Here is a 27,582-nt window from a genome sequence, read left to right as displayed (position 1 = left end):
CCATCCCTTATGACCGGCACATATAAAACAAATATGCAATGCACTCATCCATAATGCATTTCTCAGCCATAGTAATTCACTGTCACTGCTGTATACCTTTTTTCCTTGTTATGCTGGTATGGTTGGCTACATCTAGCGCATGAATATGTATGCGCTTCTCATTCTTAGCACTGGAAATGTGTGATGCTTGTAGACTCCCGGAGATGATTGAATCATGACTGCAATTAAGTGGATTTGAATCTACGTGCATACGAAGGACACAATGAAGGACGTGGCCAGACGGAATGTAATTTCTCATCGGCCTGCCAATCTTGTAGGTTGAAATGCAAACCAGCTCCAACTTTCTGTGCATTTTATTACTGATGAGCGACAACTTTCCTGCACTATCACAACTCTTTCAATGTGAGTCTGCAACCTTAGTGTTTAAATGTGGCCTGAAAAAATCCAGCTGCATTTATTAAGTGTAGAGATATAAAGGTTTTTCTACGACAATGGGCACTAGTGCTCTCCAAGTGCCAGAGAACGGCTGCAGCCATGTACCACAGAGGAAAGCTATCTGCTTGCCCTTTTGTTGGACCTTTACTGTGTCTATCTAAAACCTGCCTTGGTGCCATTTCAACCTGCCCTTTTTATGGGAAAACTCTTTGAAGGACAGCTGACCGATAAAATGTAATTTCATCTTTTCTCCCCAAATCATTTCATTTGTCCCTTTCTAGCAATGCAGATTGTCCACTCAGTTGGGAAAGTTTATTTGTGTGTGCATGTGCTGTATGTGAATGTGTTATCCAGCCACTTTTCTCTGTGATCCAGCATTGGTTCTGTTCCCTTTTTTTTTTTCCACTACCTGCGTAAAAAGCTCAGCTCAGCATCCAGCTACGAAGCCAGACAGCCAGTCTACACAGACAGCTCCTGTGGGGAAAGTGTGCTGCTTGTGTGCTCACAAACATTGCCACTCCGTCAAACTTCCACCTTCTTCAAAGGGCTACAGAGTCATTAGATACACAGGCGAAATAAATAGCTCAGCCCCAGAGAAATCTTGCACCCAACTATCTCATTTACTAGTTCATATAACTCACTCGTTACCACTGCAATGGGGATAACACAAGCCTGCCTCACTCCTGTCTACATTTGTGAATTGTAAGTAAAAATTGCAGAAGATTTGTTTGTAACAATGACAAGATCCTGCTGTCTTTTGACTTTTTTGTTGAGTGTAAGTGAAATTGTTTATGTATTGATGCTCTATTAACATATTTTCGTAAAGGCTGAGAATGGTTTTCGCTTGAGTTTACAGATAGGTAAGAGAGGAACCACTGCAGCACCAGATTAGTCTCTGTAATGTTTATTTCAGGCATAATAAATAATCTTTGCTGTGTATAATGATGCTACGCAGCATGCATATTTTCAAGCAGACTTGATTTTGCAGATGCTTTGTGGGGCTAAAAGAAGTCCACTGACATCACACTAGCATTGTTTGCATTTATTTTCCCACCTTTTAAGTGAAGTTTGTACAGGTTTTTGAGTTTAGCACTGGCCCCTGGTGTTTAGGAGCAGCTGTTTTCCTGAGGTTCGCTTATACCAACATATTTAGGGTCCTCAAGACAGCAGCACTTGTTAGCTCAGAGCCAACACTGTCTAAAACATTTGATTTCTTCGGGGGGTTCTTCAAATGCTTCCGAAAAGTGAAACCTGGATTCATTGTTAAGTGCAGGCTGTTATTCAGAGTAAGCTCCCTCCCCACTCTCCACCCACTTTCACATTCAGTTATTCACCCAGGTAAAACTGAAGCACAGTTTATTAGTTATATTAGTTTTATTTTTGTTTTTATTTCTCATTTTCCTAGAATTAGAATATAATTCTGCTACATGTACATAAGTACAAATATCTACCTCATATCCAGTGAATTAATTAAAGAGCCATGTCTGTCTGAGACATTAGTTATGTCTTTTCCATACACCAAAGGGCAGTGAGTCAGCGCTAGTGTAATTACAGCTGGGATGCTTCTATTATTTTTTAATTAGCAACCTGAGGTACTTTTCTCAAAACATTTACTTGTGGGAACACGTCTTTTGTTCGTCTTTGTCTGATAGTTGTCCTAAGTCAGTTTGAATGTGTTTCTGTTCATATAGAGAGCAGAGGTCAGTCCAGTGAATCTGTAAATCCTGTAAACATCTGTATAGCATGATGCACAGTTAGCACTACAGTTGTTTTTTCTCTAAGCTCCAATACGGGATTGCATCATACCTTTGCTTACAACATCCATGGAAAGTTATTGAGGACAGTTGGAAAATATGGTGTCGTCCTGGAAAATAATTTATATGCTATCAGATTTTTATTTGGCTTAGTGCAATCTGCCCGATGTCCCAGCAACATCTGGCAGCTGAAATTAGAGCTCTGTTCAGGCGCAAGCTGAGCTTCACAGGGTACAATCTGCTTTTGGGTATGATTTGTGACACTATCAACATCCCATAAAGTTCTGAGGTTTTAATTTCACTCAGTCACATTTAAAACGCAGCATAACAAGAGGTTAGGTTAGGTTGGAAAAAAAAGATATAAAACAAATTGTGGATTAAGCAGCATAGTATGTAAATGTAACTTTCCCTCCTAATTTAACACCTAACAGTTAGACTCCTAGTAATTCTTGCCAGCTCTCCCTTACACTGATGCGCAGAAATACTGTTGGGTTTTTATGTGCAGATTGTCATATTTAACATACAGCGTTTCCCTCTTAAAAACATTAGCAAAAATGGCTGCAATTTTTAAAGAATGCATCTCTTTATATTGCAATTTATACTGCCTCCTGCCCTTATGTCATGTTATGGCAGATTTGGATATTCATTCAAAGCATGCAGTTGCTTTTATGCAGCAAATGAGGGGTCAGTGAATGATTTTAGTGTGAAAATCTCCATATGAAATGGCCTTGGCATTCACCAAATCCCAACCCAAATTAAGTGCAAAAGCCTCCCTGCTGCATTTCCCAGAACCTTCAGAACACACACACCTGCACCAAACTCCTACCTGACTTGTACAATATAATATTTAATGCATCACTTCTGTAGTAGTGGATCCTATTTTCCTTTAGCATCATTGGCACAGTTCGCTACCAATATATCCAAAACATGCTCGGCAGCCTGGTTCAGCAGCGAGGCTTCTGCTGCAAGTTTTTTTTTTTTTTTTTTTTTAATTGGGCTATGAATGTTAAATAGCTGAAGCACACTGTGCCCTCGGTATTTTCCCGTGACTATCCTTGTATGGTTAATGTCCAGTGAAATGCTGTTGATGTGATGGAAGGCTTTGCGGGAAACAGTTTTTCTTCACAGGGAGCTCTGAACAACATCTGGTTGCATTCGACACCCTGCTGACCAGTTGATTTTCTGTCTTGTACAAATTTTATTTTATTTTTTTTGGGTGAAAATGTTTTCAGCTCAGCAGGGTGATGAATTTGAATCTGACGTTCTCTGCATCAAGCTGTAAACGGGTTGTTGTGGTGAGTTTGGAGAAATTTCGACTGCCTTTGATGTGCTTAGTCACACTTTGTTGAACTCCACAAATTTGATATTTCAAACAAATAAATTTCAATTTCACAGGCTCTCTATAACTCCCATGGCGACGTATTTTCTGTTTGTTGCTGGGGATTGTGCTGCGCCGTGTAGAGATGCATGCATTCATGGCTGCCTGCAGTACATATCTGCGTTTGATAATAATTGTGAGGCAGAGCTACAAAGTAAAACAGCAGATCAGTGGACATCAGATTCTCTTTTGTTCATGTACTATATGTAGGCATTGGTGAACACAAGCTGTGTTTGATATTTTAATGTCCTTGTGCTTAAAATTACATGAATCTGTAGTTGCATCAGTGGATATTTAGATTATTTTTAAAGATTACATAGTTAAATGTCCTTGCATAAGGTTGCACCTAAAACTTGTTTATGATTTATTTGTGAGACCTTGACCTGTTCTGAGACATGTCACATTAAATATTTTTCTTTGGTTAACCTTTACCAATCTTTGTGTAAACAATAGTTTACATATATGCTAATAAGCAGTACTGCAGTTGCATATAAATTCAGTACTTAAGACTCTCTCATCGTCACTGACCTCTGCTCTGGTCAGAAGTCAATCGTGAATCTTTATCACTCCTCGTCCCTACATTGGTTTAGTGTCACAGCGCTACACTGTTTGAGTTTTAATTATCTCTCAGCCTTGTTTTGCCCGTTTCTTCTAAAATCTCACGTCAATCATAAATTTGCATTTGCATATTTTTCTCTGAGTTTTGTGAGTTTCGCATGGAGGGAGGTAGTGCAGGTTGAAACAAAACTTGTTTAACTATGTAATAAAACCCATTATACGTATTTTACTGCTCTTAAGATATATTAAATAAAGATGAGTGTTTAAATATAGCTGGATTACAATATGAGAATGCAAATCAAAACCTCAGCTCCCACTGTTTTAGTTGGTTCTCTCAGTGGAAAGGTGCTCATCCTAAAATGCTTTGTGCCAACTGACAAACTTTTTAAAATTTTTGTATTTTTGTTTTTTTCCCAGGGGTGGAAAGCGTACACCCTAAGTGAGATCTGTTCAAGATGTCAGTACTTTACCTGTGTTAGTTGAGACTATCTGTCACACTTCTTTTATTCCCATTGCAGTCTGGTGTTATTTAGTTTTCCTCATAAACAGCTGGCAGTTGATGAGGATTTATATTGCATTCATTAGCGATCATATGTAACATGGATGCATTTTTGAGCATCTGCACTGTAAAGTGGATTAGTAATTGAATTTTAAAAATCAGTCCTTGAAATTACCACCAGAAAATGTGACTTCACAAAGTCTGCCATTGAAATCCACTGCAGGATCACAGTCTCAGATGTTCTCCTCCCCCTCCCTCTCCATCTGTCCAACTCCATCTATCCATAGATCCTCCCAACACATGGTTGATATATGTGTAAAAATGACATTTTGATTCCAGGCAGTTGGAATAATTAGACACAAACAGATGGCACATATCAGAAATAATAATTTTACTTGACTGCATGATGAGTCTCTGTGTTTAGCTATAGGGAAGACTTATATTCCTGTCACATCAGACAAATATGGTTGTATTGATCATTACCCACAAATTCAGTTATGCAGTTTTCTTTATCATGAAGCTGAGCAAGAGCTTGTCTTTGAAATGCCCTGTAAACAATCTTGTTTGTGTGTTAATATATATACATTATTTTATATCTGAATAGAAAGAAAGAAAAAGTTGCATCTTCAGGAAACTTTATTTGATTCAAACATTCAGTCAAACTTTGTTCAGGCTGACTGCAGGTCAAAGCAGCTGCCGATCATTAGTCTACAGTTTGGCTCACAGGTTTAGTGACATAAACTCAGGTCAGACGTGTCCTGCCTCCAAGCTGAATAGTTAACTCCAAAAGTCAGTTTTAAAACTGACATGTCTCTGCTGAAGGAAATAGACGCTGCTTATTGTCCTGTACTGTGATTTGAGAAGAACAAAACAAACAAACAAAAAAAAAAACTAGCAGATACATTTTATGCAGGGGAATTTTGGCAGGGATTGACTTATGATTGTCTAATAGGGCTGAAAAATACATCAGAAGATTGCGTTCAGTCAAAGCATTACAGGACTGAACAGCCCTCCAGTCTGGTTTATCACAACTTAGAGATTATCTTTATGAGAAATCTCTTTCAATAATTTGCCAAAGAATACATTGATCACAGTCAGTGGAGATTATTTGTGGACAGTTGTTTTGTTATGTAATATATATAACTTCCGTATGTCACGTTCAGAAGTGTGTCTGCCTCAGGACTTGAAATTATATTAATGAATCTCTGTATAAGTAGTAGTATTTGTCACCGCTGTGGTTGTTCTCTCACATACTGTTCTTTATCTCTAATATATGTGTATATATACACATATATTTATGCCAGAAATGATAGACACACAACATGCAATAAGGGAGGGTGCAGTTTAGTGAAGGGAACTAGATAATAAAGAAATGTTTGTGTCCAGGGTTCAAGCATTTGGATGGATGCAGTCTGAACGCCGTGAACTTCAGTGCATTCAGTTTGAAACATAGTGGTTCCTACATTGTAGTTCTTTAATTAACATGGGTTTACATCAGTATAAGATCATATAGAGCTATAACCCTCGGAACACAGTGCCTAGAATGTAGTGGTTCACAAGTGCTATAGTTGAACTGGTTCACATGACGTCAGAAGTGGAAAGTCCTTCACAATCAATGACTGCCTGAAGCCCTCGATCATCAGAGTGCAGCGGATGCTTTGTTTTTTCTGTGGTGGTGAACACTCCGGCTTGTTGTCAGGTTTTCTCTGCTGTCAGTCTGTTCTTCAACACGTGGAATGCAGCTTGGTTCAAGATCGGGTGATTTTCTTGGTCAGATGTTAGTTGTATTTGAATTTTCTTCGAGCAAATCCTTTCGTTGCACTGGTATGTTTAAGGTTGCTATCCTGCTGAATGATGAATGTTGTCCTGTGAATTTTTATGCATCTGATTAAATCTGACATCATAGAGTGTTCCTCTGTAACTCATTTCTGAATTTATGTTGTTGCTTTGGGTCATGTTCCTCCTCCTGGTTTCTTTTTGAGTCTTAACCGGGGTTTGGATTTTGTGCTGCATCCTTTGATTCTGTATAGTCACTTCTTTCCTCGTCATATTGACTCCACCTTCATCGAAAGGTCAAAACACAGCTGCTTAGATACAAAGAAGTGTCTAATTCCTTTTGAATGCTTGCAATTTTAGCACTACATGTCAAAGGTGTAGATCTCACACAGTTTATTCGCTATTTATTTGCATATTAAATACAATATGATGAGGCACACAGCCTGAAGGGGAAAAAAGTAACTGTCCCCTACTTACAGTCTGGATTGTACATATTTACTGTAGATTTTACCAGACTGGTTCTCTTTCTGGCCTCTTTCCAGGCCAGAGAAGACAAATGAGCACAGAGATGAAAAAGAATCATTGCATAAGATAAGTAGCATGAACAGCACCCGTGTCAATCGAGGTTAATAATCGATGTTCTTCAAAAATGACGTCTAAAGTACATTCAGTGCTGCGATGTTTACTGTGTTGACGAATCCTCCATTAAACAGTGTTCATTAAGGAGCATACAAGAAAATGATGAGTGTGCAGCTATAGCTTCTTATTTCAAGTCTCCCTGCCATTTTTTATGCTCTAGCTTTTTCTTTCTTTTCATGCTATGCTAATGTTCTTCTTTTGCTCTGTCCCTCATCGCCGCTTACAGCTATGGATTTATGATATTTAGTGAAAATTTAATGTAAAGAGATGGGTAAGGCACCAGTACAGCATTTTAGCACTCCCTGGGTAGTGCATTTTATCATTTTCTCATATTAATTTCAGCACTTCAGTCATAAATACGCATCTGAGTTGCATTTTCCTGCCTTTTTTTGCTGGCTTGTGCTTTCTGTTACCAGTGTGTATAGACTTTGGTGCTAAAGTCAAAGCAAGTAACATTGTTGACTATAACATTCATAATCTGGTCAAGATTAATGAGAATGTGAACTGAAGACGTGTAGGTCTGTTTTGCATGTATGACCACAGACGAAATTACACAAAACCCTGGCATGTTTTTTTCACCAGCATATTGTTATTCTAAACGTTGCTGTCTTTTCATTCTCCAGAGCTGAGAAGCAGCTCATGTGGAAACCCAGGAGTTCCTCCCAAAGGCATACTGAATGGAACTCAGTTCAACGTAGGTGACAAGATCCGCTACCGGTGTGTCACTGGCTACGTCCTGGATGGGCATTCACTCCTCACCTGTGTGAACAGTGCAGCTGGTGTGTCAGTGTGGGACTTTCCTGTGCCAATCTGCAGAGGTGAGGATGTTCTATCACTGAAAAATGAGTTACTGATTACTTTAATTGCATTTGATGTGATGCTTGTCTTAAGCGAAGTTTTTCCTGTAACTAAAATATGACTGCAGGATATCATGAAGAATTCTTGATGTTATCGACATATTTTAGAGTTCCCCTAGGAATTTTAAAATGAGCAGGTGATTGGTTTGTTTTGACCTCTTCCCATTTGATTTCCTTCAATCGCTTCAGTGTTAATTGCTTTTTAATGATTGACAGTTTGATGGCTGTGTGATTGGTGGACTTGTCTGCTGCACAGATTTCCTAAAGTCTGGCACAAGTCTTTATAAGAGCAATAAATATATTTGCAATCTGATAGGATGCTGAAGAAGTTGATTAGAATCTTCATGGCTCAAAAGGTTAATTAAATATTTATTCCTGTAGTGCAAGTAGCTTAAAAACCTTAATGCTGTAAGCAGCAGTGGTACAGCCACCAGCTTTTTGCTGCTGAACTTTGACTCTTGCCGAAGAGGAGATTTTGGCAGCTCCTCTAAGCAAGGTGTACAGATTTTTCTAATCCAAATATCTCAGCTGATAGCGCACCAAATATAAACACCCCACATGAGAGAACTTTGCAGCCAGTAGTCTCAAGTCTTCCTCATTACTAATCAGTGTTTCTCACATAGCATAAACCCTAGATTACTTAAATATCCAGAGCAGCCTATAGTGTATGAGCGTACAGCAAGAGCCTAAAACAGTTTACATCATGAAGATCTTTGAAAACTTTCAGGACTCTGCATTGCTTGAGGTGTAATAGTATGCATTTCTAATACTTAGGGAACTCCATAATGTTTTTTGCTTGACTTGCTACTCAGAAACTTCCTAGCATATTCAAAATTACTGTTATGCCCCGAACTTGAACCCCTAAAGATGCAATGCTTTGGTGATTTGTCTCAGCAAGCTCTTTTGCTCAACCATCACGAACACAGAGAGTGTAGAAGATGCTGTAACATAATGATGGCTTCTATGTTACAGCTGGTTGATGAATGACTGACTACTGCATTTCATATCATGTAGTTTATCCCTCTCTGTGTTTAAAATGAGACCTTATTACCAGACTGACATAAATTTGTGACTTTTGCATACATGTATATGTGTGTGTGTGTCTATATACACACACACCATTATGACTAAAATGATTAAATCAGTTTTACTTGTGTTGACAAGTTTGCTAAATGAATTCTTTGACATGGGTATTCTTCATCCCAGTGTGTAAAGGGATACTTTGGTTTCCTTGAAGTGTAGTTGTATGGGGTACTTCTCCATTGTTGAAGTATTATTTACAGTAGTACACGATTGGCATGCTTCCAGCTTGGCGAAGCAATGAACTGTTGTGGATGGGGTCAGCATTAAAGCACATTTAGCCACCTAAATAGGGCCCAGCTAAAGTCAAATTTATTCACTCGTTTTAGAACTGCAGTAGTTGAACCAAAGTGCAGTACAACTAAAATGTAGGCCATAAAATACTGTACTGCACAGAATGAAGATGCAATAAAATGAGAGTGAAAGTTAGAACACAACAACTACTACTTGAGTCGAATGCCAATGAGAAGAGGTTTAACTTTGAAGTTTCCTAATTCTGAGGAGTTGTCACAGGAAAAGGTAAACTGTTGCAGAGATTAGGGGTAGATTAGGAGGCTCGATCGAATCTATTTTTGCACCTACATCTTGGCACATCCAAGAGCATCTGGTTGGTCCACTTCAGTGCTCTAACGGGGGCACCGGGAAGCATGAGTGCTGTTGAGTAAGGCGGTGCCAACCTATTTAAAACCACAAAAACAAAGTGAAATTAAGTTTAAAACGAAGAGGAAACCTGTGGTGGTGGGCCAGTACTGGTGTTATGTAATCAAGATTTCTTTTTTACTGTCAGAAGATGAACAGCTGCATTTTGGATTTGCCACAGACAGTGAAAAGATGACTGCTCCATGTGCACATATAAGAGATTACAGTAGTCGAGCCAAGTAATAATAACTTTCAATCATCAGCCTTCACTTTGGCTAAAAGTCTTAATTGAATAAATCTCAATTGGGCAATTTTTACGTGGTTCTATGCTCTTTTCCAGCCCACCAGACTTTGTTGATTAAAACATTCATCACCGTGAAAATCATGGAATAAGATAAGATAGATAAGATAAACCTTTATTACTCCCCATGTCTGGGGAAATTTCCTGTGTTACAGCTGCAATATACAGTAAAAATAATAATTATAATAAGAATAATATATACAATATGTACAAGAATGAAGGCTGATAAATGAATAAATAAATAGAGTATTGCTACACTATAAATAAATGACTTCAGCAAGAAGTGACTTGTGGAATAAATGTAAAAGTGCAGAAAATGCTAGCAGTGCAAGGAATTGTTGTGCAGATTTTACTATGGTTTAAGATGATATGATAAAGTCCAGTTTATGTTAACATCAGCCAGTGAAGCTGATGTTGTACAGTCTTATAGCCGATGGAATGAAGGACCTGCGATAGCGCTCTTTCTTGCAGGGTGGATGTCTCAGTCTGCTGCTGAAGGAGCTGCTTAAAGACCCCACAGTGTCATGCAGTGGGTGAGAGGGATTGTCCATGATGGATGTGAGCTTTGACAACATCCTCCTCTCACCCACCTCCTCTATGGAGTCCAGGGAACAGTCCAGGACAGAACCGGCCCTCCTGACCAGTCTGTTTAGTCTCTTTCTGTCCCTTTCAGTGCTCCCTGCTCCCCAGCAGACCACTGCATAGAAAAGAGCAGATGCTACCACAGAGTCATAAAATGTCCTGAGCAGAGTCCTGCACACTCCAAAGGACCTCAGTCTCCTCAGCAGGTGGAGACGACTTTGGCCCTTCTTGTACAGAACCTCTGTGTTATGTGTCCAGTCCAGTTTATTATTGAGGTGAACACCCAGGTATTTGTATGAGTCCACCATGTCAATGTCCAAACCCTGGATGTTCACCGGTGCAGTCTGAGGTGTCCTCCTCCTGCTGAAGTCGATGATCATCTCCTTCGTCTTACTGGCGTTGAGCTGCAGATGGTTTAGCTCACACCAGTCAACAAAGTCAGAAATGACCGTCCTGTACTCCCGCTCGTCCCCCTCAGATACTCACCCAACAATGGCTGTATCATCAGAGAACTTCTGGAGGTGACAGCTCCCAGAGTTATAATGGAAGTCCGATGTGTACAGGGTGAAGAGAAAGGGGGAGAGCACTGTCCCCTGTGGGCCTCCATGCTGCTGACTACCACATCAGACACACAGTCCTGAAGCTTCACATACTGTGGTCTGCTGGTGAGGTAGTTCATGGTCCATGCAGCCAGGTGACAGTCTACTCCTGCTCCTTCAAGCTTCACCCTGAGCAGAGAAGGCTGGATGGTGTTGAAAGCACTGGAGAAGTCAAAGAACATGACCCTCACAGTGCTGCAGGGGTTCTCCAGGTGAGTCAGTGATCTGTGCAGCAGGTAGACCACTGCATCATCCACTCCAATGTTCGGTTGGAAGGCGAACTGCAGTGGATCCAGATGCTGGCTCACCTGGGGACGGAGGTTCCTGAGGACAATCCTCTCCATGGTCTTCATCAGATGAGAAGTGAGGGCCACAGGTCTGAAGTGGTTGGGCTCCCTGGGGTTCCTGGTCTTTGAGACAGGAACCAGGCAGGAAGTCTTCCATAACACAACAATATGCTTGTTTGATGCATTGCTTGTTTATTTTGTTTGTATTATTGTGACTTTAGTGTTTTAACCCATTTATTAATGTGAACATGCATGGTTAAACACCAGTCACAGACAAACTATTCAAACATTTTGTTTGACAGCAAGGTTAAGCATTTTTAGGAGTCTAAAATACGTTCTATTGCTAACCTCGTCCATTGCAGTTCATTGCTTAGTTTCCATGTTGGTCTTTCTATCTGTTTCTCCAAACTAGGAGCATGAATTCCCTTATCAACTGTCTGTTTAAGGGCAAACAAACTGTCCCTTTAATGCTTTGTAGATACCATAACTTATCTGTACCCTCAACAGCAAATCAAAGCGTACTTTCCTAACAGTCGGTTGCTGTCAGTTAGTTTGTGCTCACAGTCTTTATATTATCATGCACAGACTCACACAGAGAAGCAGCTGGCACTTTAACTTCTAGCTAGCAGCTAACAATTTTAACTGACTTAACTTAATTATGAGGGATAATCAGCTCAGTGCTGGAGAAGCAGGAGCAGTAATGGTTGCAAATGAGGACAAGCTGATTTAGGAAAAAAAATGTTTGCTTGGAATATGTGTATTCAGAAATAACCATTAGTTTAATCAGTATAGCGGTATATGTCACAATCAGTTATCATGCTGAGTTTAGTTAATGCTAATGAGTGCAGACATTTGGCATGCTTTACTAAAAACAGTCCTTTAAGTGGCCACTTATGGAGCCTATTGTGAAGGGGCCTCTGAACATTTTTGAGGTGAAGTTTAAATCAAGGTTAGAAACTTGTCTAATACTCCATTTGGGCACCTTGATGACTTCATTTCCCTGCTGGATTTGTTTTAAATAAGGCAACTTTAAGGCGAAGAGTTCTGGGTATTTATGTGAACCTCAAATTTAACACACATATTGCTTTGGATTTGCTGTGTCAGCTTCCTTTTGCTCCAAATTACTTCCTAGTAAATATTGCCGTAGTCTTATTCTGAGCCTAGGAAAAGCTTGACATGTAAGTTTGTTTTGGTTATTTTGATATAGGCACCATTTCATACAGCATTCTGCAAGAACAAATAAACTAACAGTAGGCAAAAGCTCTAAAGGGGAGTGATTGGAAGCCGTTCCCTTATACAGATAATTTCCTCTCAATCAAACATAATAGTCTGCTCTTATACTGCGTTTCTGCATAGTGAAATTGCCATTTCCAGCTTTAAGAACAGGCTTTACACTGATTTACTGAATCACAAATGAAATGTTTTTCACTGTGTAAATGTTTGGCGTCAGCTTGTGTTTATTTTCAATCATGCCTTTATCTCAGCAGATTGGTTTTATGATTTTCTTTAGAGGGATGAAAAGTGGGGAATAACTGCATGTATTAATTTAATACATTCATAAATTTTGATTCCGGTGGACCGCTGTGCAAAGTTGTCCAATCAAAAGCGAGGATGTACTAAAAACGAAGCTGAGATCTTCCGTCTTAATATGCAATCCTGAGAAATCCCAAAGCCAGCAGAGCAAATTTGCTCATGCCAACTCATTCTACAGTGCAAGGCACAGCAAAATGAAAATGGCTCAGCTTATGTTTGAGAAATGGCAAGCTCGGAGGAAACAAAAAGCTGCAGATGGAGGGTTTCTTTCAATTTAAGGATGGTGTTAGCCTCTATTGCCACAGGCCAGAAACATCACTCCTTTTTCAGGCCTGGGCACTGCTTGAGCCACACTCTCTCGTCTAAATCCGGGCCGCCTCCTGTATGTGGGCAGATGGTCCTTTGATCTTATTTCCTCAGAGATCCTGCCCTTTCTGCTCATCACCAATTGTTTCGCGCTAAACACAATCTCTCCTCAAGCCACCGTTCACCCCCCACTGTCTCCCAACACCTCAGTCTCTCAACCAGTCGCCTCCTTTTGTTACGATCTCTCCCTCGCTTTCATCTTCCTCCCAGTTCTCGTCTCTATCCCCATCCAACTTCCCAAGTCCACCGTGTTTGTCAAACGTTTGTGTGTTTTAGGGCTGACAGAACGACAGTGGAATAGAGGGGGAAAAAAGAGAAAAGTGGAGGAAGACAACCAACACCAATTTGCAATTCAAACAGTGTCTTTAAAGTAGGATAATGAAGCTGGGTAGAGCCCAAATTTGACCAATATTAAACATCATTACTAAAGCGTGGAATTATCAGATATATTTGCTGGAAAGAGCTGAAGACTTTAATTTTATTAAAAGTGGTCACTGCACTGTTAACCCTGGAGGCACAGCATGGAAGATTGATAAAATGCTTCAGTTTACTATTTCTTTTCCTTATTTTGTCTCCTTGTAAGACAAACCACACACAGCCATCATTTCTATGGTGTTATTGAGAACAATAGAATATAAAGCTTGAATGTGGCAGTCAAGGTACGAGGAATCACACAGTAATACAGTAGTATCCGTTGTTACTCTATAGCTGTTATAATGCCAGGCGCTTTCCTGTTTGACCTAGAGCAGCTATAAACATGGGTTTACTGTGCGTCAACAACTTTTCAAAAGCTTACAGTGTGAAAAGGTGACAGAAAAACAGAGACAAAGTGTTCAGTCAAAGAGACTGAAGAATTAACATAAAGGAAACAGACAGAATCAGCTCTGAGCATAGAGGCAGTGAGATTGAGAATTAATGGCTATTCTAATCGTGAGTTACTGCTGCCCCTCCCAGCAGCCCATTTGATTCCTTCCATCTTTGGTAAATTGTCTCTGGACATTCATTAAACCAGGCAGTGAGACGGCGAACAGGGACAGCACGGTAACATGAGAATATGGTTTATTGATACACTTGCAGCCAGCCACTCCAGCAAAATAAGAAAATTAGGCCACAGGAAAACTTGTTTCTTTAAAGCATTTCCATGTTGGGTAATGTGACTGGACTCGACACACAGTTTCTCTCCGCAGTGCCGTTTCAACTCTCTGGTGCACAAACTGAGAATTAAAATATGAAAATTTGACATACCCATGGCAGGATTTCCAGCCCAACTGAGTCCTCGACAGAGTTGATATGAAAATAGCCTACTACTAGAAATCCTTACATTAAATTCCACAAGTGTGAAAACAGGGAGGAAGATCAACCCGCATGTTCATTGTACACTGATTTCAGAAGAATAATGAGATTGTAATTAGATATTTCACAAAACAAAAATGACCTTATCGCTTATCCAGCATTGCGGTTGGTGGTTTGGTGTCAGATTGCTCATCGGATCATCTTCTTTCCTCATAATTCATTTAAAATCTGAAATTGCAACTGGATGGTCATTGTAATGAAATGACCTCCACAAATATGCATGATGCAGTATAAATTGCATCTGTGCAGCCATTACAGATGTCCTTCCTACTCCTATGAATGTTTAACATGATTTGCAGCAGAGCAAATGAGAGACTTACTGTAGACATAGTCACTGCCTTACATTAACACGGGGATTATTACAAAGGAAAAACCTGAGGTAGTGTAGAAAATTATACATGAGTTCCTTCCCTTCTATCCTTGGGGGTGAATATTTCTAAGTAGAAAGACAAGTGTTGTATATCTGATCAAAGTCAAGGGGAGAGAGGCTTAATCCCTCCTCAAGCAGCATTAGATTGCTGATGCTGGGGATGTAAATGAGCTCAGCTAAAGCAGTCCTAATCCTCACCACCATCTTTTTTTCTCCCTAACACTGCCACCATTTTTAAAAGGAAGAGATCCTTCTTCGTTTTTAAATCCAGAGCATGCTCTAATGATTCTCTAAGGAACACAGTGCCCAGCATTCAGTGCCTCCATAATGTCGCTAAACCTCATTGTCAAACTCAATCTTAAATTCTACCAAATGTAAACACTGCAAGTGAATATATGAAACCTTTAAGGCATCATCTAGCTGAAACCAATTTAAATTTTCAAACAGAAGCTTGGTAATGTACAGTGTTATGCCTGGATACCTCTCAAAGAAACAGCAGACAGAATTGTCCTGCTTCTCCTGTACGATGATAAATTTCTCCAAAGCATCTATCTAATTTTCATATGCAATTAGTCTCCAACTGTAGTCACATTAGTGAGTTATAAGTGAGGTTATCATTTTTAAATGCGGCTGTGGACATCGATCACTTGCCTCCAGGAAATCCTGTGCTGAAATGTTGGTGATTAATCCACGGCACTTACACCACAGAATGACTTGCAGCTTTTTTAGCTTTACTCGCGTGTCTACTATTTTTAGTCTACGACGAAAAGCACACATGAGCATCTTTGTACCTGTCACTCTTCTGCACATGGTTCCTTCCTGCCACCACCTGAGCTGAAGGATACTCAACAGTGATCAGACAGCACGTCTGTTATCATGCAAACCACCTGAGAAAAAAAATTGTAAAGGAGCTTTTTTTTTAAAAAATTTTCCCTCTTCCTATTCTGGTGCACAAAGATCTGACAAGAGGGAACAACTAAGGGCTTTCATTTTTGTTTACAGTTTGTTGGAGAGCGTTTTTAGTCCTTTTTTATGATAATGTCAGTGGTAACATTTGCCACGGCAGCAATGTTGTTTCCTCTGTGCCTTCCAATCAAAATCCAAAACAAAAACACTGCAGGATGACAGTTCGTTTGCTGCTCACTGTAACTATGAACCTCAAGGTCTAACTTAGTTTACAGTCCTGTGTCTCACTGTTGTATGTTGAATATTTGATTGATTTGTAGATCATATTTTATCAGATGGTGCCCCTAAACCTTAGCAGATGCCCTGCAGATTCTTGCAAAGTTAGGCATTTTCCATTCACGTTAAACGGTATGTAAATGTGACATATAGCCTGTTTTTTCTTTCCTGATCTCCTGACTGCACATGCTTGTTTGAATTCTTGCTCATCATCACCAGCTGTTGAAAACTTGTTAGATTATAATTTATTTACCATGTACTGTCTGCTGTTGTTACCAGACCTTAGAAAAATGTGCATCAGCTAAATCTCAAAGGTAGATGACTGCCTGTTTGAGTGAAATTACCCAAAGTCCCAACAGGGATGAATAAAGTTTAATTTCATCAGATACCCGTGTTGATGTTAGCATGCCAGATAATGCATCAGTATTACATATAGTCAATTATAACTAATTTTACCAGTTATAATTTGCAAGATTTTATCATTTTATGTGGCACTACACTGGTACTTCATGTCACTGACTTTCTAAAAAGCAAAATGCTTTTTAGCAATATGAGTATATTTGTAAACTATTTAACAATATTGAGCAGTATTTTTTAGAAGGATCAATTCAGCCTAGTTTTAATGGTTAACATTTAGGTTTCATTTTGAAACTTTCTTAATTAACATTGTTAGCCTCTCAGAAGATTTTTATGATTTAAATTTTTACCACCTTATGTACAGTTGTATGTTATGACAAGTGGTCATTTTAACTGTTTTTGTACTTGTTCTTTTCTGTCTTTTCTAAAATTTTACCCAATTTCAGTTCTAGAGCACAATAATTCTCACTGCCAGACACTATATAATGGACAGTTTCAGTAAATAGGGAAGGATTTCAGACCTAGCTTTAGAAACGACACGTCAACCATTATCTGGTTTGCTGTCTATTTCTCACAAGAAGAAGCACTTATACAGTCGCCTTCGAAAGTATTGTAACAGTGAGGCCAATTCCTTTATTCATTCATTCATCGTTTGATGTCAAACCCAAATGTTTTCAGTCTACAGCAAAAAAATAAAGGAATTGGCCTCACTGTTCCAATACTTTGGGGAGCGTATGTACACTCAACTCCAAACCAAACATAACGTACAGCTAAGTATTGCTTCTTTTACTTGGATGATGATTCAGTTGTAGATTGTAAACAAAAGAACAGAAAGAAGGTTTGTCTTTTAAGCCTGCTCACCTTCTTTCTTGTTGAAATACCTTTATAATCCTGGTGCTTATTGACCAGAACAGTGAAGGTTTTGAGGATCCTGCCTGCAAGATCAAATATAAAGCTCTCTGAAACGAATGAATTCATTAATAACACATTTTCTGCATTTTAGTCCTAAACCTGCTTTATTTTCCCCCTGGCTTCTTTCATGTTTCTAAAGTTTTCAATTTGCTTAATTTACTTTAAAAAAAAAAAAAGATTATTTTTGCTTGAAACATAGCAGGTTTACTGAGGGATAGCAGTGTTTTGTGATCAGTCTTGAAAATGGAAAGGTAAATGGTTTCACTGAGGAATTGTGAAATTCATGCTGCCCTTATGAAGGTCTTCTGAAAGTAGGCTTTACTGAGCATATTCAGCTTTACTTTGTTGTGTTATTCTAATGGAGATGAACTATTAAGTCTGTTGTGATGCTGCCCACTGAGTTTTGATGACATGTTTTTAAAAAGAGATCTACTCAACTGTTTGGACCAAACTCTCATTGACAGAATTATTATTTGTTTTGGTTATCTTTCTTTCTGTCTTTGTCAACTACAAACACATCTCCAGGTCGTTCTCCACCATCCACTGGGAGAATACGTATTTATTGACAGAGCCATGGAGTGCAAATGTCAGGACCATAGTGTCAGCGTGGGAAAATGTTCACTTGACTTTTGAATTACTGTATAATAATTCTACTGGAAGTACAGGGTAAAGAAAAGCAGAAAAAAGATTGTAAAAGATTCTATGAAACGAAAAAAGATTGAAGAACAGATTTGTGATGTAATTTTAATACTTTTGAATCATAACTTTGAATTTGATTGAAACACCAGTGGAGGAATAAAGGTCACCAAAATCAATTGAATTCAGTATTAAATAAAAAAAAAACAAAACATTTGGACAGACAGGAACAATTATGAAAGAAGCAGAGGGTTTGTTGCTTTTATTATTTATTAGATGTTTCTGTCCATGTTAAATGCAGGAAATTTTCACCATTATGATTTTTAACTAACTCATACTCATAAATTTACTATATGCATTTTTAAATTTCTGTTGTATTATTTAAACTACAAATATAGTTATAAAAGTGAATTAGACTTGGTATCAAAATCCGTAGTCTGGTATTTTGACAGCACTAACAATGTAGGCGAGCGCTGATATACAAGACTTGACGGACTGAAAATTAGGCTAATTTTTTTCCTAATTGAATAATATTTGCTTATATTTGCAACGCTTAGACAAAAGATGTCATTTATAGAAGAATATGGGTCTGACCTGCGGAGATATTTGTGTTGAGACTGGCCTGCAGAATTTCTCTGACATTTTCTTTTTTTTATCTTTACAGTTGACCAATGTTCCTCTTATTTCTTCACTTCTGTCTTTTTTTCTTAAATCTGCTCTCTGCTCACCTCTTTCCTTTCCACTTATTTTTTTCTGTCTATTTCTCTCCTACACTTGTCTCCCCATTTTTATTATCTAACGCTTCTCCAACACTTTCTTCTTGGTCTATTTGGCTTGATGGCCATGAGGACGCTTTCTGCTGCCCCGCTGTCTGTCATCAAGGTTAAAAAGGCATATTGCTCCTCTGGTCAGATTCTGCAGCACTTTAATATCAGTTTAATTTCAGCCGATGGTCAATTACTCTGCAAATCTGTGGGGCACTCTTTGGAATGTCATCTTAAATGCATTGAAGGAATCTGCTATTTGCCACTCACAGTAAGTTTTATATGGTGGAGAGTATAATGGCCTAAACCAGAAATAAATCATGTCTCCACATACATTTGTTGTTACAAGGCTGCTGGCATTGAACAAATGAGCCTCCACTGAGCCTGCCTGTGGTGCCGTCTACAAATGAAAGTCTGCCCTTGATATGAATCATACATGTGTGGATATCATTGATGTCTCACGCAGTATCAATTTCCCGTCTCTGCCCTTCCAATAAAGACTTTGATCAATTGCTTTGCTTCTGCTATTGTGTCAAAAGACATGGATCAAGCTAACTAGCAGCCCGTGCTCTTCTGTCTTTTCCCCTTTTTTCTTCATCTTCTTTTGAATTTCATACATCTACTTCCTTGTTCCTTGACCAATTGTGTAATGCAGCATACAGGAATGTTCCAAGGCTGGCAGCTCTGACAGCCCTGACTGGAGCGCTGAGCCATCAAAGGTTTCAGCTGGCACAGCTGAGTGTCACATATTAGTCTTAAACGATGTGAAAACTGTGAAAGCCCTGCCATCATTAGAATTCTTTAGGGGAAAAAAACGGATACAGGGATAGAGGGGAGGGTGGTGTGTAATAGTAGAAGATCTGAGAGGGCTCGGCGACGTGCAGGGAAAGAGACCAAGCCACTGTTATGGTGGAGTGCATTAGCATTCGGCTGACGTGCCGTGCTCCCCACACTGGAAAATAATTTTTTTTACAGCATTATAAGTCCTGTTTATCACCATTTGTTTGTTTCTTGAAACGTAAGGGGGCTTTGAAGAAACCGTGATTAATTACTGACTCTTGGTTGGAGAGAGGAGAAAGAGAAATTTGCAAAAGAGATATTTAGGACACATAGTGACTGCAGTGTAGAAAATTGAGAGAATTAGCACACAGTTCATTTCTACGCAGCTCTGCCAATTGTCACTCATCTCAATGCTTCATGATTCGTCATTGTGAAGAAAACATGAGCAACCTTTTAATGGTTCTTTTCATGCTTTTAGCAGTCTCACAATTGTGCTGAAATCAGATGTAGATACTGGACTTGACAATCTGTGAATGTGTGAAAAACTAAATGATGTGTTTAAATGGCTTGCTCAGCTCAGTAGGCAGCTTCCATGTCGGTCTCTGTCTGGGCTGCCTTTATGTGAGTGGACAGGTACAGATGTTTTATGCCTGCAGCTGCTTTTTCCCTCGTGTTGAACTTTGAGTAACAGGTTTGAAATAACCCAGGGACCATGTGTCTGTTCTCACCCTTCCCACCCCGGTTTCCTTTTTTGTGACTGACAGCGGAGGACACATGCGGTGGCACCCTAAGGGGCTCCAGCGGGCTCATCTCCAGCTTCGATTTCCCCAGCGGCGACTCCCCTGGTAATGGCGGAGGCGCTGGAGGCCTGGGGAGCAGCGGGGAGTGTAAGTGGACCGTCCTGGCAGACCCGGGGGACACCATCTCTTTGGTGTTCACTGAATTTCAGATGGAGGAGAAGTCGGATTTTCTGGAAATAGAAGGATCCGAACCGCCGACCATCTGGTGAGTTGACCTGTGAGGATAGTGACAGTGGGAAGTGTTTGTTTTTCATGAGATAAAAATTAAGGTGTTACATTCATGACAGTGTTTATATTTGGTGTTGACAGGTGTTAACAGAAAGCTGTGATTTGTATGAGATGAAGTTGTATTTGTAGAGATGCAGGATGGTTTTCACAAATGACTGCAGAAAGATGTTTGCTAAATTCTCTAGTATTCATTATCTTTCTGCAATTGAATAAATCATTTAAATCATGCCCTATGTTCTGCTAAAAACAGGGCTGCCAAACTGAATATAGGGCAGAAAAGTTCTTAAACCCAGAGATATAATCACTTTTGTTTTGTTTGTTTTTTCAGTTTGACATTTTTTTTAAGATACGTTCACATAGTAATGAAGTTAATTATATTTGTGTTGCAAGTGTTGCAATGGACTTTACAGGCCAAGCTCAACTCTCCAGAAGTATAAAAAAAACACTTGTTAATATCAGATAAAATAGAAGAAATACTGAGGTCTCAAAAAGTTTGAAGTTTGAAATTTCAAAAACTTTATAGTAGAACACAATTTCATTTTCAAACAGTAATAAGATTTGATTTTGAAATCTAGCTAACCTTGTACCCTCGCTGAATAATTTTTGTGCAATGTAGAAACTTTACTGTGTTTTATCAAAAACTAAATGGCTGTGAGCACTCGCAATAAAAAGTGTTTTGATTATAAATTTACAAATTGCAAGAGAGTTTACAGCTCCAAGTTTGTTCATCAGAGAGGTGGAAGCACAGTAAGACAAGACTGCATCGCTTTCAGATTTTGTCTTGATTTTCTGATAGCCAGTGGCCTGCTGGCTAGTGTCTGAATGCAGAGGAGTAAAAGTTTAGTAAATCTAGTTGAGCATGACAATGTAACATTTCATAGAAACATGTATTGAAAACTTGAAAGAGGAAAAAACAGCTGTCTGCTATGCAAATGTGCCTTTAATGAATTTCCATAGACGGCTGTGTGCTGAAAACATTTTAAATATGCTACATATTTTTGATTGAAATAATCAGTTCACAGAGATTTCCTGTTGCATAATATAAATTACACGTGATTTAGAAATCTTTGCCAGAGCATCCTTTGTTTCAACAGCAGCATCACACAGGTTTGTTTCTGGCTTTCTGTAGGCTTGATGTAGAAGTCAATGTTAACTGAAACAAGAAAATCTGAAATGGATTTAGCCCCCAACCTGCAGGCGAAGGTTATCCATCTCCTCTGCCTTCTTTTTGAATGGTAGCGTCCACCAGGTTTATGTGATCCTGCCAGGCATTTATTATAATTGGCTAAAAGAGGCTCTAATCAATCATCAACCTAGAAGCTTTGTTGTCCCTAAGGGTTGTCACGTGATGTCAGAAGGAGAGCGAGAGGCAGATGTTGTCAGCGAGTGTCAAAAGGAGAGCTGCTCTGAGTGTGGGGATGACTGCTAAGTGTATGTTGACGTAGCTAAGAGGAGTCTGACAGGGAGCCGATATGGGATGACACTGATGTGTTTTGACAGACCATCAGGTAACTCTCTTCTCATAGGTACAAAAGCTGCAAAATTAACTCTTTCCACTGACAGAACAGACAAGCATGAGTGCTCCAGGGGCTCATGCAATGTCTTACCACATGTCTTCTACTTTTATGAAACACGGTTCTAAAATATTAACTATTTACATATATGTTAAAATAGTTTGTTTCCGTTATTCAGTTCTGTGGTCTTAAAACAGTGTCACATGTCCAAAAACATTGTTGCTGTGTGGTGGAAACTTGGGATCATGACCAAAGTGAGCATTTTACTGGCCTTCATATTGCCATTTTAAAAGAATAAAGCAACAAATGTACAAACACTTTTACCTGAAATCACTGAAGCAAGGCTTGATTTCTTTTAAAACAACATTTATTAATTACGTGTGAAAAGCATGAATAAATTACATGTATATTACTTCATAGCTGCAAAAAATCTATAATGCAATAGAAGCAAAAATTATGAGTTTTTGTGGAAATGCCCTATTTATTTATTTTTGGACAGTAATAGCATATAGTACCTAGTGCATATTGTACACATTCAACAAATACTTTAATACCTCCATCTACAACAGAATTTTTCATACATTTCTGTTGATTATGTTATCTTACATACAAACAGTTATCAGGTAAATTGCAGTAAGCCATATTTCTGTGTTGATGCAGGATGTGACATTTTAATTACTCTGTATCAGTATATCAGACAAAATTTTCCATGACTCTGTTTGCTATTAGGCAAGCCTTCTACAGAATCCTGGCTGAACTGACATGCCCGTTTATTTATTTCAATTTTAAATGACACATTATTTATCAGTTAAAGCAGGTTAACAAGCAGTATTTCTACACCTGGGAGTTTTTTGAATGTATGGCGAGCGGTCACCATGCTTCACTTGAAACTCCAGGATGATGTTATTGTGTGTCACCGAGTGTCAGAGGCTGACAGGCAGAGTTCTCATTTTAAAACCTACAATCCAAGTGGGACCCAGTGAGCCCGAGTGCAGTGGGCCAGAATTTTAGAGCAATGGCCTCAAGTTTGCCAGGTAAACAAACAGACGAGCAAACAAACACGATTTGTAGCACATGATCTCTCACGTCTTTAAGATTCATTGCCCTTGCTTGCTCCCCGTTTTATGAGGGTCTCTGATTGTGTACAAGGTCACTGGACAGCTACACTTTCCAACATCCTAACGTATAGCAGCAGCTGCAGGCAGAGACAAGCAAACTTGTCAGTTTACCTTTGAGGTTTACAGCTGCTTAACAATGATTGACAGCCTGGAACCTCCAACTCTGCTCAGTTTAACTTTGCTGTTAGCCTTTTTCAGGCAAACAGACATAGATCCTCTTAACTAGTTACCTTCCCTCCACTTGTGGTTTTTTATATTATCAAGTCACAAAACATGAATACACATATTGTGACTTGATAGGCATGAAAATATGAATGCTGACAATGCGCTGCAAATGAATAAACCTTGATCCCTGACAGGATAATTATCTTAAGTGCTGGAGTATTGGAGAACAGTTAATTTCAATCAGATCAAAACATACACGCATTTACTGAAAATATAAATTGTAATACAGAGTATCATTTCGATTTACCCAATTTTGCCAGCCACTTTCCTGAAAGTGGATGTATACTTGACTACTAAAACTAAAAAACAATTCCGAATAGTTGAGAATCCCCAAAATCCCAGACCACAGGGCAAGAAATATGTTTTGCTGACACCTCGTAGCAGCTTTTATCCTTTTATCAGTTGAAGATTTCTATCAGATCTCTGCAAATGAGTTTATTGATTCCATCGTTGTCAAACTGTGGAAGGTTGATGTGAGGCTACACATCAATCACCGTGAAAATACACAAAAAAGTCTCCATTTCCTTTGACAAAAACCAACAGTGGAGTCAGAGTAGGCCAAGGAAAACAGTTCTTTGTTATTCTTCTGACCTTTTATGTGATTGTTCAGTCCTGTTCACAAAGGGCAGAAACAACAAGCTGTAGATTACACATCAGTCATTATTTCAAATATGGACACAGAACACAAAAGCTAAAAGGCTTTGCAAATACTATATACACTTTTTGCTTATACGGTATGAAATTTAACCAGAAAATGTTTTTATTTTTTTCAATCTGGTCTCTCCCATTCTGCCTGATTTTCTACCTTTTCAGTCCTGATCCAGTCTCTTGCAGATTTTTCCTCATTACCTATTGTAGCATTGATTTTGCATGTTGTAAACATACTAAGAAAGGCTGAGGGTTTTGAATAGATTTCCATTTTTCTTGGCTTACTGAATATGAACAGGGCTGTCCCCATAGAGTGTCTAAATGTTTGTGAGAGCAAGATTACAGTATTCAAAGCTGGTTGAGAGCAAAAGGTCCCCTGCAGCTAAATTACCAACTTTGCCTAAATTATCTTGTGTATTAGATTCAATTTCTTCTTTCTGGGATTTATTATTGATCTTACCAGGCGAAATATAACCCATCAAAGTGTCTCCAAAAGTCACGCTCTGCAGTGGTCAGTCGGGGAAGAATGCAATGTTTAATAGAAGGAATGCGAATTGAAAATTGACTCGTTTATTCCACCAGGGTAATTAATCTAAGTAGCTACTGGGTATCCAGCAACTTGCTCACTGTTCCTGAAGCCAGTGTTCTGGCAGACCGACAAGTTTGTCTCCTGAATAATAACTGATGAGGGAGCAGCAGAAGGGATAGAGACGTCTTCTTCCTTATCACAGAAAATATTCATATAATTACTCCTGTCAGATTTTATCAAAAATGTGCATGAGGAAAAGGCAAAATCACATGACCCTATCTTTTTTTGACAAATTTGAATTGATCACTCATTATCTGTCCTGTACCTACATGTAACCTGCTTCTCTGTGAAGCCGGGTAGATACACCAGAGATTTCAGCTTATCTCTATGGCCTTGAGGCCACGTTTGGCCTTAGTGCCTGCACCCTGGGACTCGTTACGCTGGTATTTTGATGAGATTGCCATGCTCCCTTCAACCCCTCATCCTATCAAATCTTGCACATTTTACCGAGAGAACTTTATGAGAACTGTCTAATATGCCTTGCGAACCGATGTCGGAAACATCTACCAATAGTCCTTGGGTTGCCTCAAATCAATGATATGAAGCGTGCTAAAACTTGGATGAAACCAAGCACATAAAAACACTGCACTCGTGCCAAGAAGTAATCTCCGAAAAGCCATATTGCATATCTATGAAGGAACAAATAGGCAGCCTCTGAGTGAGTCTGCAGAGATAGAATGGCAGTGCATTATGCGAGGAATCCATTTTTCCCCATTGGACTTTCTCATCTGTTGTCACTTGGTATGCACTGGAGGAGATACAATAAGAAAACAGTAGACAGCACCCACTTGTTCTTATCTATTTTAAGAAGACTGGGAAGCCAACTTTCCACAAGTAATTTATTTGTTTTCGTGACAGTTACATTAACAAGTAGCAGCGACGTGAAACAATGTTTTGCCAAGTAGCCGTGAATTATTTTGTACAACCATCTGGCTGCTCTTGAAAATGTTATGACAAACTGGACATACAAGGACAAAGTCAGAAACCGAATGGTGTAAAGTAAATAATAAAATGCAGGTTATTTTCTATTAACAGTGATTTTACATTTGCCCAGACATGATGCGTGATTACCTTATTGCTCAGTTACACTTGGTGTCTACCAAAACAACATGAGCAACTGCTGGCACACAAGTCATCAATTTCTCAGATCACATCAAATGCTCAAAGTCTTCCTTTCTCTGCTGGCCTTCAGCCTGTGAGCACATTTGTGTTTATTTAGTTGTCTGTTCAGAGCAGCAGTTGGAGTATTTCTGCTGTGCAAACCAACCGTCCCAGAAACTACATTGCAATACATGACATGTCTTTTTTACTTTGTACCCACACTGCAGAGATATTTTTGTATGCAGATTTTATACCTTAATCGAATGATTTACCACACACATTGATGCAATATGGGGCAAGTCCTCTGTAAGGTGTCATTAGGCCTTTATTTACTGTTGATGGCAAGTCGTGTTTCACTTCCTCTTCCCCACTTTGCCTTTGTGACAACAATATATTGACTTCTACTGGCCCTTAAATCAGTAACATCGCTCCTGGGCTACCTGAAGAATCTGTGCACCTTCTGGATGGATACAACTTTATAATCATGAGCTATATTTGTTTAAGCTTCTAGAAGAAATCTTGTGATAATTCACAGCTTTCACTATACATGGTTACCTCAAAGCTGCTCTTTTTCATTCTGCCCATAAGCTGGTATCATTAGCATTTTATCAATGATGCAAAGAGAGAAAAGGTCAACTTTTGTGTGAAAATCAATTACCTTTTAACTCCCCTCTAGGAGTAGCCATCATCTCCCCTCCTGATGGATAATTTAGATGAAAAATATCAGTATTCAAAAATTGCATTTGGTTTGCTCACCAATTAGAAATAAGACATGCACTAGCCAAGAATCTGCCTGACACACGCTTTACTCTGAGGTAGGAGAGTTCAAATTGGACTGGCAGGGACCTCTAGTGTAATCAGAATGAGGAGAAATCAAACCTCAACTAGACTTCCTAATGCATTTTTTATATCTGCAATGGCCACCAGTTGGAAAAAGTCACCTTCTCCTGTTTGCTTCTCTCCATCACTCTCTTCCTGCCTCTTTCTCCCCCTCTAACTGCCACTTTCATTTCTTTCATTTTGCTTTTGTCGCTCTGCCCCTTAGGCCACTCTGTAGTAAATGCCAAAGAAATTACATAGAGAAACAAACCTTAAACACAATGGTGCACACCTCAACACACACAATATAAGACCTACACGTGGGTGGGTGCACACACACATATATATATAAACACACACACACACACACACACACACACACACACACACACACACACACACACACACACACACACACACACACACACACAAGTAAACACATTGTTTTTCGTACAGAGCCAATTTGGGAACACAGGGCTCAACTGCTCCGTGCTCTTTTTCAGCCTGTCCCAAGCCTCTGTTTAATAGCTACAATGGCATTGTGCACTATTGACTGTGGTATGACAGGACTCGGTGTAGGGATTTCAAGGCAATAGAAAAAAAAGAAAAAATCAAATGCGGCTGGTTAGCCAGACAAATGAGAAGGCTCCTGGCATCTTTAAGTCTCTATGATTATAGAGCGTACATGATACTATGGTGACGCACTGAATAAAACCTCATATCTAAAACCAGAAAACCAAGACAGATGTGCTCAGAACGTACAGAGATTTGGTCACAAAGACGGGTTTTGACAGTTTACTTGTGATTTTCTTTCTGTGCCGATTTCTCCATCCTTAACACATGCGTTTGAATATATGCAAGCGCAAGAATAAGTCAAATTAAGGACGTTTTTTCCAGAGTGTC

The 27,582-nt window shown here is 39.2% G+C and overlaps 1 protein-coding gene across 2 annotated transcripts in view; it reads left to right on the top strand.

Moving 5' to 3' along the window:
* The window catches only part of LOC111562513 (CUB and sushi domain-containing protein 3), a 233,827-nt gene that overhangs the window by 39,407 nt on the left and 166,838 nt on the right, over window positions 1-27,582 (top strand). For both annotated transcript variants that reach the window (XM_035943940.2, XM_023261087.3), the window contains exons 4-5: window positions 7,663-7,857; window positions 20,402-20,642. In XM_035943940.2, coding sequence (XP_035799833.2) covers window positions 7,663-7,857; window positions 20,402-20,642 — 436 coding nt within the window. The remainder of the gene's footprint in view (window positions 1-7,662; window positions 7,858-20,401; window positions 20,643-27,582) is intronic.

This window comes from Amphiprion ocellaris, chromosome 9 (genome assembly GCF_022539595.1).
Source record: "Amphiprion ocellaris isolate individual 3 ecotype Okinawa chromosome 9, ASM2253959v1, whole genome shotgun sequence".
NCBI classification, from domain to species: domain Eukaryota; kingdom Metazoa; phylum Chordata; class Actinopteri; family Pomacentridae; genus Amphiprion; species Amphiprion ocellaris.
Note: the sequence above shows the minus strand (reverse complement) of the source record. Positions and strands in the feature narration are given on the sequence as shown.